The sequence below is a fragment of the Grampus griseus genome (assembly GCF_964374135.1).
Source record: "Grampus griseus genome assembly, chromosome: 14".
NCBI classification, from domain to species: Eukaryota; Metazoa; Chordata; class Mammalia; order Artiodactyla; family Delphinidae; genus Grampus; species Grampus griseus.
In genome coordinates, this window is record NC_139008.1 from 62,171,768 (window position 1) to 62,184,220 (window position 12,453).

General features: G+C 51.3%; 1 protein-coding gene across 3 annotated transcripts in view; it reads right to left on the reverse strand.

The window, feature by feature from the left end:
- Positions 1-4,453: 4,453 nt before the first annotated feature.
- The window catches only part of BCL2L1 (BCL2 like 1), a 51,898-nt gene continuing 43,898 nt past the window's right edge, over positions 4,454-12,453 (reverse strand). For all 3 annotated transcript variants that reach the window (XM_082670901.1, XM_082670902.1, XM_082670900.1), the window contains exon 3: positions 4,454-6,096. In XM_082670901.1, the coding sequence (XP_082527027.1) occupies positions 5,959-6,096 (138 nt within the window). In that variant the 3' untranslated portion in view covers positions 4,454-5,958. The remainder of the gene's footprint in view (positions 6,097-12,453) is intronic.

The following is a 12,453-nucleotide window of genomic DNA, read 5'->3' on the forward strand; positions in this document are numbered from 1 at the left end:
TAATAAGGTTAGAAATAGCCCCCAGACTAGCCACCTCAGGCGTCCCCAGAGTACTGGTGGTGAGGGGTGGGAGGTCTGACAGCATAGACTGATGAAGATTGTATAATATTTATGGTGCCAGAAACCCTTCTTAAGCACTTTACAAGCATAAAATTAGCATTAAATCTGCATAACCACCCATCAGGTAGGTATAGTTATCATTCCCATTCTACAGGTGAAGAAACTCAGGCACAGAGAGGTTAAGTCACTTGTCCCAGGGCACCCAGCTAGCCCTGGAAGTCTGGTTTCAGAGTCCAGCTACTAACCACTACACAGCCTGTCTCTCCTGCGGCCCCCACTGTTCCACCAGGATGAGCTAAGCATGGCCAAGTTTGGGCTCTTCCTTCCTGGATACCTAACTGCAGTGATCACCTGCACAGCATGTGGCCACCCATCTAGGAGGGCCACCCACCCTCCACAAGGACCCTCCACAAAGTCCATGGAGCCACTGGAGAAGTTTGCTTTCCAGGTGCCCAGGGAGCTTGGCACGAAGCCTAGGAGAGACTGATGTTCCTAAAAAGGATGGCCAACTAGCTGCTGGGGGATGCCCCACCACATAAATAGTTTGCAAATAAGGGCCTTACCATTGTTTTTATTGTTATTGTTTTTACAGTGCAATTGGACAGAACACAGTTGTTTTGCTTGGTGGGGTGTAGGGGGTTGGGGTTTGGGGGCAGTATTTTTCACACCAGTGCAACTTAAGCCAAGCTGATGCGGGCACTGGTCATTTCCCACTGAGTAACAAATTTACAAACCATGTAAAACGTGTAAGACAAATGTAGCAGGCCAGGCCGCTACATTATGTTATATATTTTAAAATTTTATTCGTAGAAGACCGTTTTCTTTATGTCCCTATTCTCGGTACCTCAGTGTTTGACTTCCTCAAACTTTAAGACTGACTTCTTAAAATTCTGTAGTAAGACCATTTAAAGTCATAAGAATTCGCAAGGTTATCATGAAATTATTCAAGCTAATTATCCACGTGTGAACCTACTGAAATGGGATAATAATTTAGGAGGGAATTATACTCCATATAATTTAGGAGGGAATTAATACTCCATATGCCCTGAATTCTAACATTAGTGCACGGATATTTATTAAACATCAAAGAGGACAAACTTGTAGGGATCATATATGTTTGTTTCTATTATTGTCTATATATTAAGAAAAAGTTCTTGGTTTTTTTTTTTTTTTACCTCATGACAAAGGCTGTGATGGTGGAGATAGAAAAATGGAGAGCTGGATATTATGTAATGAATTTGATCATGATATAAGTTGCTGATTTTCGTGAAAAACTTGTTAATTTTTAAAAATTGCACAAGCAATGCACACAATCATTACCTTAAACTTTTATGGAATTCAGAAGGGTGAAAGCTAACTTTAAACCCTTGGCTTGCTAAAAGGTTTTTTAAAAATCATAAATAGGTGTGAATTTTACAAAATACTATTTTAACATCTACTGAAATACCGTAAGGATTTTCTTTGTGAATGTTACGGTACAATGAATTACATCGAAAGATTTCCTATATTGAGTCAATCTTGTTTACCTGGAATAAACCCTACTAGGTCATGAACTATTATTCTTTTTATATGTTGTTAGATTCCATTTGTTAATATTATACTTAGAACTTTGGCTTGCATGTTCATAAGTAAATTGGCCTAGAATGTGCTTTCCTTTCCTTGCCTTCCTGCCTCCCCTCTCTTCCTTTGCGCTATACAGCCTTGTTCCGTTTTAATAACAGTTATATAATTTTCTCAAAAAAAAAAGAAAAAGAGTTTGAAAGCTCTAGGTCATTTCCTGTGCTCTGGAACTCACAATTACTTTAAAATACCCAAAATGAAAAAGTTCATTTGGATTCGAAATCCACTTGATTACAACACTGTACTTGTCAATTAAAGAAAGGGAAAAACTATTAAAACATTAAAATATAATTTCAACTGTAAGTTCTGGAATGGCTTAACATTTTCTTTTGTCACCTACTTGAGGTTACAAAGTCTTGTCAATGCTGACTACCAAGAATTTGAAGAGATCATTGTTAATAAACTTTGATCAGGAACTGTGTAAACCATTTTGATCATAAAACCTCATATAAAAAAGTTGTGTTCATAGGAACAAGATCAAGTGTCTCAAGGAAAAAAATTTAAATAGTGTATTTAGATATATTAATCAAAGTTAATTCTTCATATCTGATGAAATATGTTGTATTTCATCTCTCATCATAAAAATATATAGAAATGGAATGAATTTTTCCCTAGGACCCATGCAGACAGTCCAAAACCACTTCCAGCTTTTCCTCAGTGTGCATTTCCAGTATTTTGTGTGTGTGCCATGGCATGTTTAAGGTTGGAATCTTAAACTGAGTTCAAGGTCTGGTTAAAAAAATGTGGAATATTACATGGCTAGAAAAAAGAATGAATCTGCCATGAGTTAACTGTTGAAGCTGCACAACAGTGGGAGATTCGTGTATGAACATGGAAACTTCTATAAGATACACTATAGGTGGGAAAAGCAAGGCACAGTGTATCTGTTACCATTTTTGAAAAAAAAAAAAAGGGTCAGAATATATTTATATTTATGTATTATGTGAAAAGACGTTTCTGGAAGGATCTCAAGAAACTGGGGAGGGGACTTGAGTGGCTAGGGTAAGGGATGGGGGCCAGCGTCATGGGCCTAGAGGTGGCGGGAGCCTGCAGGCTTTGGAGAATGGTGACCTTGAGCCCTGAGAGAGCCGTGGCAAGCTGTGAATCCGGTACCTAAGGGGTGGTAGTGTAGACGTCCTTCTGGTGAGCAGGACAGAGGATGGAGGACGCCACGGAAAGCTGGTCAGGCGGGAGACACAGGTCGTGGGCACGCGCAAGGGCATCTGGGGTTGGAGCGGCTTTCAGCTGGCAGCCCCCGGCCACCAGGGGGCAGTCAAGCTCGCTCCTGGAAGCGGGCAGGGAGGAGCACCCGAGGCAGGTCCCCCGCCTCCAGGCCCGCCCCCCGGCCGGAGCTCCTGCCTCTGGAGTCCTGCTCCCTTTCCCAGGCCCTTCCCCGACCTCCGGGTACAGCCACGTGGAGCTCCGTGTGGAGCACCTCCTTCTTCCTCTTGGGGGTCTGCTTGATGGCGAGGTCATTGATGCCTCCCCCCTCAACTTCCAGTCTTCGTTAGGTTATCTTACTCAATTTTAACCACAATCGCTTGAGATGGGTACTGCTATCTTACCCATTTCATAGATGGGAAAGCTAGGGCATAGAGAGGCTAGGTAACTTGCCCAAAGACCAGGAATGGCGACCCAGGATACACCCCTGGCCTGTCCACTCTCAGAACTGGAGTGTTAACCAAACCATGGCTTCTCCACTCTGCTCCCCCTCCAGAACCTTCTCCACATAGCAGCCAGAGGGTGCTTTGGGGGCTCTCAGTGGTGTAGCACTCCCTGACAACCTCTCTCTGGCTCTCACTGCCCTCAGGACCAAGTACAGTCCCCTCATTCCACCTGTCTGGCATCATATTGACCCAGGAGCCTCCAGACACAGCAACTGTTCTTCAACCCGGAGAAAACTCTTGCTCATCCTGTGCATTTGCTTCTTCTTCACCAGGACCACTCTTCTTGCCTCCCTGCTTCTTTTGGATAGCTCTTATAGATTCTTCAGGCCCTGGCTGTGATAGCACTTCCTCCAGGAAGCCCTCCCTGACTCCCAGACAGGCTCAGGTTCCGTATTAAATGCTGTTAGAGCACTCACTATGAGCCTCTTGTGTTGCACTGGCCTCAGATGTGTGCTTCATTTTGTGATTATAATAATATCATTATTTCAAAACCTCAAAATCACCCTTGGTTCCTCTTTCTTCCTAGAGCTCTCTCCAATACATCAGCTGATCTTGTGGGATTATCTTTAAAATGGTATCTCAAGTCTGACCCCTTCTTACCTCCTTCCCCACTACGTCCTTCATGTCTTGCCATACTTCCTCAGGGTCATCCTGTTTCCACTTTTGCCCTGCAACAGCCAGCCATCCTTGTATTCGTCTGGCTGTCTCCCCGACCAGAATGGAAGCTCCATAAAGGCAAGGGCTTTGTTCCCTGCAGGATCCCCAGTGCCTAGGACTGTGCCTGCACAGAGCAGGGCTCAGTGAACACTTGCCAAGTGGCCATTTGACTGTTTCTCCCACTAGAATGTCAGCTCCTGAGGGCTGGGACTGTGTCTGTCCTGTTAATACACAGCCCCAATGCCCAGCACACAGCAGGTGCTCAATAAAAACCCAGTGTACAGGTGGAGAAATTCAGGCCCAGAGGGAGGAAGAGACTTGTCCAACGTCCTCCCCAGAGAGCAGCAGAGCCAGCACCGGTACCCAGCTCTCCTGCAGCCCCCCTGCCAGCCAAGCATCCCCTCCTTTCCCTGTCCCAGAGCACACAAGAGCCCAGGCCCTTTGCTCACCAAGTCAACACAGTTTATTACTGAATTTCACTTTCACACAATTTCAAAGAGCTGGAACAAGTGTGGGGTGGGGGTTGGGGGAGGGACAGGTGCCCCTCAGGAGCCAGGACCCCCGGCTGGCTTCCCCGGACCACGGCAGGGGAGGGAGCATCAGGCCGTTCAATCTCTGGGCACCAGCTCTCCACGTGCACACGCACAGCAAGCCAGCAGCTCCTCACACATAAATACAGACACGCTTAACAAAAATAGTATATCATCTTCACAAGGAATAAAAATTAGTCTCAAATATGTACAGCAGAGAGCCCGGGGTGGCCAGGGCTAGGCCAGGATCCCCAGGGATGAGACAGGCCATGGGTGGAGCAGAGGAGAGAGGGAGGCCTGAAGAGCTCCTGGCCAGGCCACCCTGACCTTGGCAGCCCGGCTGCCCAGGCTGAACGGGGGTGGGGCACAAATCGATCAGGCCAGACAGGACTGGCCCCTCCAGCCAGCCCTACCTCCACCCCACGCACAAGGCTCTCTTTCCTGCCCTTCCTGCCTGAGGTAGGGAAGACCCCAGGGCTCCCACAGCTGTTCCCCGTGGCTCCCCCTCACCTCTGGGCAGAGGCCCCTGAACCCCATGGGCAGCAGCCCAAGGCAAAGGTGCCACAGGACGATCTCCTTGCAGGAAGCGAGGCAGCTGAGGCCATGAACAGCTCTGGGGCACCTATCTTGGGCCCAGTCGGTCCCTCAGTCGTGGTCATGGGAGCCGGGGAAGGGGAAGGGAACTGGGGTGGTGCTCAACTGCAAGGGCCACCCAAGCTTGGGCATGGGATGCCTCCTGCAGCTACAGCTCCCCCATCCCAGGTGGGGCTGGCCTCTAGCCAGAGGCCTCTAGGACACTGGGATTGAGGGTAGGGACTTTGGCCAGGCCAGAGGTGGGGAGGGGGTCCTGGTCCTTGTTTCTGTATCCCAAGCAGCCTGAATCCCTAATTAGTCAGAAGTGGCCCCTAAGCGGCTCTTGGAGGGTGGGGATAAATGGAAGGGGAGCCCAGGTCCGGGAGGAGGGAGAGACAGGAAATGATCAATTCCGAGGCCACAAACATCAAAATGAAGGCAATCTAGTCTCTCTTTCTGGGGAAAAGGGTCAGAAAATTTTCCAGCTCCCTGGCAGGAAAGCATCCTCAGTGAGGCTAAGGGGGCAAGGGGTTCCACCAATCAGGCAGGGCACTGCAGCCCCCAGTCACAATCCCCCCAAACCTGTCAGCTTCCACGGGACAGAATCTGGGGAAATTTTGTGGGTTTTGAGGCCGGGAGAACTGAGGTGTCGGGGAAGGCGGCTTTCACAGAAGCATGGTAAATTCTAGAAAACTAAATGAGGGGACCAGGTCTAGGCCCAACCCTGTGATGTGTGGGTGGCCGTGCGCTGCATGTAGTGAGTGGTTCTCCAGGTGGCGACGGTGGCTGGACGGAGGGCTGTGGTGAGGGCAGGATGGCGGTGGGCGGGTGAGTGGGTGGTCAGTGTCTGGTCATTTCCGACTGAAGAGCGAGCCCAGCAGAAGCACGCCAGCCACAGTCATGCCCGTCAGGAACCAGCGGTTGAAGCGCTCCTGGCCCTTCCGGCTCTCGGCTGCTGCATTGTTCCCATAGAGTTCCACGAAAGTGTCCTGCAGGGAGACAGAAGAGAAGGGAACATGCTGTTCGAGTCCTCAACAGTAATGTGGCTGGGACAAAGGGGGACCATCTGCATGCGATGGCCTTGGTGAAATGAAAAACTGTGGCCGTCCATGCCCACTCTGGGCCAGATAAAGGGTTAAGGGCTGTCCTTCTTCCTGACCCTCAGTTTGGGATAGCCAACCCATTTTATTGCTGAGAAAACAGGTGCAGAGTGGGGAAAGAGTTTTGTCCAAGGTCAGACAGCTAGGAAGTAATACTTCAGAACCTGAGTTGGGAAAGAGATGGGCAGGGAACTGACAGGAGGTCAGGGGTCTGGAGCAGGGTGGAGAGAAGAAGGGAGATGAGTGTGCAGGGGTGAGCGAGAGCTAGACCACGTGTGGTCTGGAAGCCTCGGAGGAGCCTGGAGTTGAGCCCAAGGGTGGTGCAGAACCACCAGGCCTCAGCCTTTCCACTGCTGCAACAGAGGGAGGGAGGGAGAGAAAGGAGCCAGGGCTAAATTCCCAGAGTGATTCAGGAGCAGAGCAGATCTGGAGGGAGCCTCTGACCAGGGCAGGCTGATGGGTGGGCAGAGCAGGGCAGAGTAGAGAGGGTAACAACAATGCAGGACTGGGATGGGGTCTATGAGGCCCTGTCCCCCACCCCAGGGGGTGTGACCCTGGGCCCAGGAGGAGGTGAGCAATAGCTCTCTCCCTGAAGCTAGTCAGGAGGGAAGCACGTGATACAGGGAAGGAGGGGCAGTGGGTTAAATGACCAGGCCTGGGGTGGAGTCAGCCTGTGGCGCAGGGAGAGGGGAGCTTGGAGCACCCTTTAATGAGTGTGCTTCGCACCCTATCTGTCCTTTAATCCTCTCAGCAATGCTGTCTCTCCCCACTGACAGACCAGGAAGCCTGGCCTCTGAGCACTGAGGGACTTGATCAGGTCACCCAACTCTCTGGTGGAACCAGAATCCAAACCTGGTGCCTGGTGCCTAGAAATCAGTGTGCTTTGTGTGCCTAGAGAGGGAACAGATCACTGGCTGGTTCCAGAGACTGTGTTCTTGCCTCTCCACCAAGAACTCACATCATGGGCCCACACCTCTACCTGGGCCCGACTGGCTGAGCCACCAGGCGGCTCCCTCAGACAGCGTCTGCCATTTCTGGTTGGCCCCAGGTCCCACCCGGCCAGTTTGCTCACTGTGATATCTGCTGGGCCCTACTTCCAGTCTTGATGACGTCCCCTTAACTCCATGCCAAGAAGATTTTTTAAAACATAGGTCAGATCGTGGCACACCAACAGCTTTCCCTTGCACTTAGAAAGCCAGCGTCATGTCTGTTCATGTCCCTGGTACCTAGCAGAGGGCCATGCGCACTGAGCTGCCACCTTGACTCAAAGAATCCGTAACATTTATTAAACCATTAGGGAGGCAGCAGTGATGCATGAGCCAGAGCCCTTCCAGAAAGCTCACCATCTACTGGGGAAAAGGCATTGGGAGGGGAAGGCAGGCAGGTGGGGAAAACCCCACCATTCAGACCATGTCACTCCACCATCTCAAGCTCTCCAAGGCTCCCCATCACACACAGAATCAAGTCCTCACCACGGCCAGCGAGGTCTGGTAGGACTCGGACCCTCCCCACCGCACACTGCATTCTAGTCGCACTGGCCTCCTTGCTGTTCCTCGAACATCCGCTGAGCTCGGGACCTGCTGCCCTTGCTGCCTGGAGCACTTGACCCCAGGCTCCCTCATTTCACTCCTAACTCTGCTCAAATGTGATCTCCTCAGAGATGCCTTCCCTGGCCACCCTGTCTAAAATGGTACCCACCACCCTGATCTCTCTCTACCTACCCCCTTACCTTGCTTTATTTTCCTTCTCAGCACTTTTCAGAAGCAGAGCCTACCCTTGGTCTTTGTTTTGATTTGTCTCCTGCAGTAGTCATGGCTTGATGAGGCAGAGAGCCTGTCTTGTTTCTAAATACCCAGAACAGTGTCTGGCACATAGTTGGTGCTCAATAAATACATGAGTAGAACAAAGGTCTTACATGTCTTCTAAGTGCCAGACATTGTCATCCCACTTCTCCTTCATCAGAATCCCCAGATGTAGCGACCTGAGCCCCATTTCACAGGTGAAACAACTGAGGTATAGAGTCGGAAAGACCTTGCCTGGGGTCACCCAGCTAACAGGTGGCAGAGCTAGGATCAAAACTCAGGACTGCCTGGCCCCAACCCAAGTGCTGCTACAGCAGGACACTTCCCTATGTGGGGGGCTGCAGTGGAGGTGGAGCCCTGGCTCTGGGGAGAGAAGGGCAGGGGCAGTGGCAGTGGCAGCAGCCAGCGTCCTTACTCTTTGGCCTTCATCCTGGTTAGCCTCCATGAGTGTTGGCAGACCAGAAAATTCTTACAGGAATTAAAATTTTTCTGGTCCCAAGTGAAGTAGGGCCAGGTGAAGTCACAAAAAAGATTGATCTGTGATGAGGGAGAGTCCCGGGCTGTGGGGAGCATGGGAGAGGGAGGCCATGGCCAGAAGGCTTTGGGTTATCCCAAGGGACCAAATGTCCCACAAGAAACCAGGGACATTGGGTTGCAGCCAAAGTGGGAGAGGCCTGGCTCCCTCGATGGGAACTTTCCTGAAGTAGAGGGCTGGCAGCCACAGGAAATTTTCAACTCTGAGGCTGAGCTGGAATAAACAGGCCCTGCTGCAAGGCACAAAGCACTCACTGTCCAGGAACAGTTATTCTAGGGTGGCGGGAACATTCTCCTGTCGGTGCCACAGAGACAAGGCTCTGAGCTGCCCAGCCCCACCCCCACCCCATGCATTCGCGGTTGGACAACCTTCATCTCCATTTCAGAAGCTCCTTCTCCTAGGGAGGGGGGAGAGAGGATTCTGGGGATTGCTTTTGCAGAGAGAGCAAGAGCAAAACGGGGCGTGCTGTTCCAGGGCGGGTGCCGGGGAGGCAGTGGTGTGGGTATATTTAGCCCACGGTTCACACGACACACTTGGAAACAAACACAGCCATTTTCTCAGCGGGCGCCTGCTCTGGATAAATAAACAGGATTGCGGAGCTGCCCTGGTCTGGAAAAGCAGAGATAAGCCCCCACTGCTGCGAGCCAGAGCTGACGTGGTGGACAGGGGGTCAGACGTAAGAGTGGGCTGTAGGGAGGTCTCTGATGTCACAGAGGCTTTCAGGAGACCTATCCTCAGTGTGGGTTAGGGCAAAAGTGGGGCAAGTTTCTCTTTGTAGCTATGACCACTACCATGGGATCCATGTGGGGTTTTCAGGACCACTGGGGACAGGCAGTGGCTAATGACCTCCATGGGAGAACCATGGACTCCTAGGCTGGCAGACCCCAAAGTCAACAAGGCCAACCCATTTGCGCACTCTACAGTTTCAAATAGCCTGTTTGTGGTAGAGCTTGGACTCAACCCTCTAGCATCGGGGCCCTTCAGAGTGGCGAGACAAGAACCAGGGTCCCCAGGAGAAGCTAAGGCGGGGGCCATTTTCAAGGTCCTCCCTCCAACAGTCCTGGCCACATGCGTGGATTGGCCCAGCCCCACACTCCGGAGCGTTTCATGCCCCTGTGCCTTTGCCAGCATTGTGTCTTTAACTGGTCACCCTCCCCACACCTCCCTTCCTCAGTCAGCCAACCCTACTCAGCTTACACGACTCCACTTTGGAGTCCTGTCTTCTGAGAAGACTTCCCTATTTATCTCTCTTCAACTTCACGAGGAATGTCTCCTTTGTGCTCCCAGAGTTTTTGGACCTTCGTTCACACCGTTAACTACTGAGTGTCTACCATGCTCCAGGCCCAGTACTGGAGACACAGCAGTGAACAAGACAAATAAGGTCCCCACTTTTCCGGAGCTTACATTCTAGTCCATGCATTCTCCATTGGTTGGGGGGGCGGGGGGCATAGCACAGAAAGAGATCACAGTACAGCTGTGGTATTCAAAGTCACGGCAGGGCAATTAGGACAAACATGTCTAAAAGGACTCCTTCGTGGGGAGTGGTGAAGAGAGAAAAAGGTTGAGAAACACTGTCCTAGTAGGAAGCAGAGAGAATAAAGAAGCAAGACAATTTCAGATATGATGAGGTTTTGAAGACAGTAAGTCCCGGGCAGGTGATAAAGAATACCAGGGGACTGATGTAGGTGGAGTGGCCAGAAAAGGCCTCTCTGGGGAAGCGAGGTTTAAACTGAGACCTGAATGACTAGGTGGCAGTGGCCAAGAGAGGACTAAAAATCTCGGGTGAAAAAGAGCATGTTCCACCAGAAGCAACAAGTGCAAAGGCCCTGAGGCGGGAAGGAGAGGCAGGGGGGTCCCTAGGTTGAGGCCTTCTGTATGTCGGTCTCACCCATCAGTCTGGGGGCTCAGTGCAGGCAGGGACCAAGGACCCATGTCTGAAGCCAGGGGTCCATCCAGACAGGCACAGACTGGCTTCAGCTAGATCTCTGCCCAGAGACAGCCAACTGCACAATGCAGGTTATCCTGCGGCCCCCTGCAACCCTGGAGAAGTCAGGAGAAAGGCTGGCACAGCAGTGCCCCTGGGGCAGTGGCCCAAGTGCCAGCGGACCACCCGCCCTGCCAGGGGCTGGAGCGCAGTTCCTGCTTGAATCCGGTCAGTCCTCCACTCCCCACCCTTCTCCTCTCTCACCTCCCACGTCTCCATGCTTCTTCCTAGCAGTGTGACTCTGAGCAGGTTACTTCGATTCTCCAGCCCACAGTGTCCTCACTTTTTAAATGACAATAAAGTATCTGTTATTATGGCAGCTGACCTTTATCACACAGCTGAATGTTTTACCTGTGCCAGGGACTGAGCTAAAGCACTTTACTCCAAGGAGGCCATACTCCCTGCACAATCACAATCACATTCACTTGAGGGACTGCACAATCACATTCACTTGAGTGATTGTTTTTTGTCCTGTCTCCCCCACTAGACTGCGTGTAGTTTTTGTCACTTATACCTAAAGAACCTGGTGCTGTACCTGGAACATAGCAGGTGCCGTTCTAAATGAACCTATTTGAGATGAACAAATGAATGACTACCTTCAGTTAATCGTCAGAACATTTGTCAGAGCCTCATTCTGCAGACGTGAAGATGGAGGCTTCAGCGTTTCCCCGCAAGCTCTATCTAGGAAGTGGTAGGACTGGGATTTGTCTGAGTTCTGGCCTCCTGCTCATTCTGATGTCCAATCCTGCCATCTTGGGTCCCTGCTGTCTCCACCCACAAAGAACTAGCCTCTTCAGTGGCGGCAGCAGTGGGTGACTTTTCCCAAGCACTTATCTTGCAAGACACTCTTCTTGGCCCTTTCTGTGGATTAGTTTATTTAACTGTCTCTATGCTCTGCCGGCCAGCGGGTACTACTATTAACCCAGCATACAGCTGACGGACCTGAGGCCCACAGACGATCTGTGACTTGCCCAAGGTCACACAGTGACCTGGTGACATGGCTGGGTTGCCTGCACCAACAATCTGGCTCCAGTGCCTTTGCTCCTATCCTCTACACAGCACTCTGCTCACTTTCAAAAGGATAATTCGCCTCAATGCCCCATCATGGGCCAGGTGCGTGCACTTCTGTTACTGAAGGAGGTCCTCACTTTAAGCCCAGGTAAGCCGAGGCTCAGAGATACTGAGAGACCTGTCCCAAGTGGATAAGTAGAGAAGCCAGTTCATATTCTGGGCCAGGCCTATAGCCCTGAGTCCCTCTAGGAGGAAGAAGGTGGCCTGAGGCCACCAGCTGAATGAATGAGTTCTGGCCCCTAGCCAGCTGAGGGGAACTGGGTGCCACAGGAAAAGGATGTGACGAAGGCCAGGAGAGAAAGTGAAACCCTTCCGTCCTGGCTTCAGTGGAGAACAAGCACCTCTGCCAGACGGGCCCTTCCTTCCTTTAGGGTGACTCTGGAGGGCCCAGGCCCACTGCTTCCTTCCTGCTTGGTTATTTCAGGAAAGAGGTAGGTGGAGAAGAGGAAGGGGCTCCTAGCAGCCCAGGGAAAGTGCCAGGGACATCAAGACTGTACCTTATCCGGCCTCACCACAGCCCAGCATGGGCAGGCCGTGAGTCACTTTCTGTTCCTGGCCTCAGTTTCCCTGGAGGAGAGGCTGATAAATGCCGGCTGAATAGACAAATGAGGCCTTGCTAGGAGATCCCAAGGAGATGGCAGGAAGGTGGGTGGTGGGGCAAACGAAGAGGTCTTATCACTCTCTTGGCAGGGAGCAGCAGGCGGAGACTCGGAAGAAGTAAGGTTTGTGGTTGGAATCCACTTCCCCTGGCTTTCTTGGGGGAGCTGTTGGCTTCAGCAATGTGAGAGGAACACAGCCTCTCTCCTCTACCCTGGGGAACACGGGCCTGGATGTGGGCAACTCAGAGGCGGCTC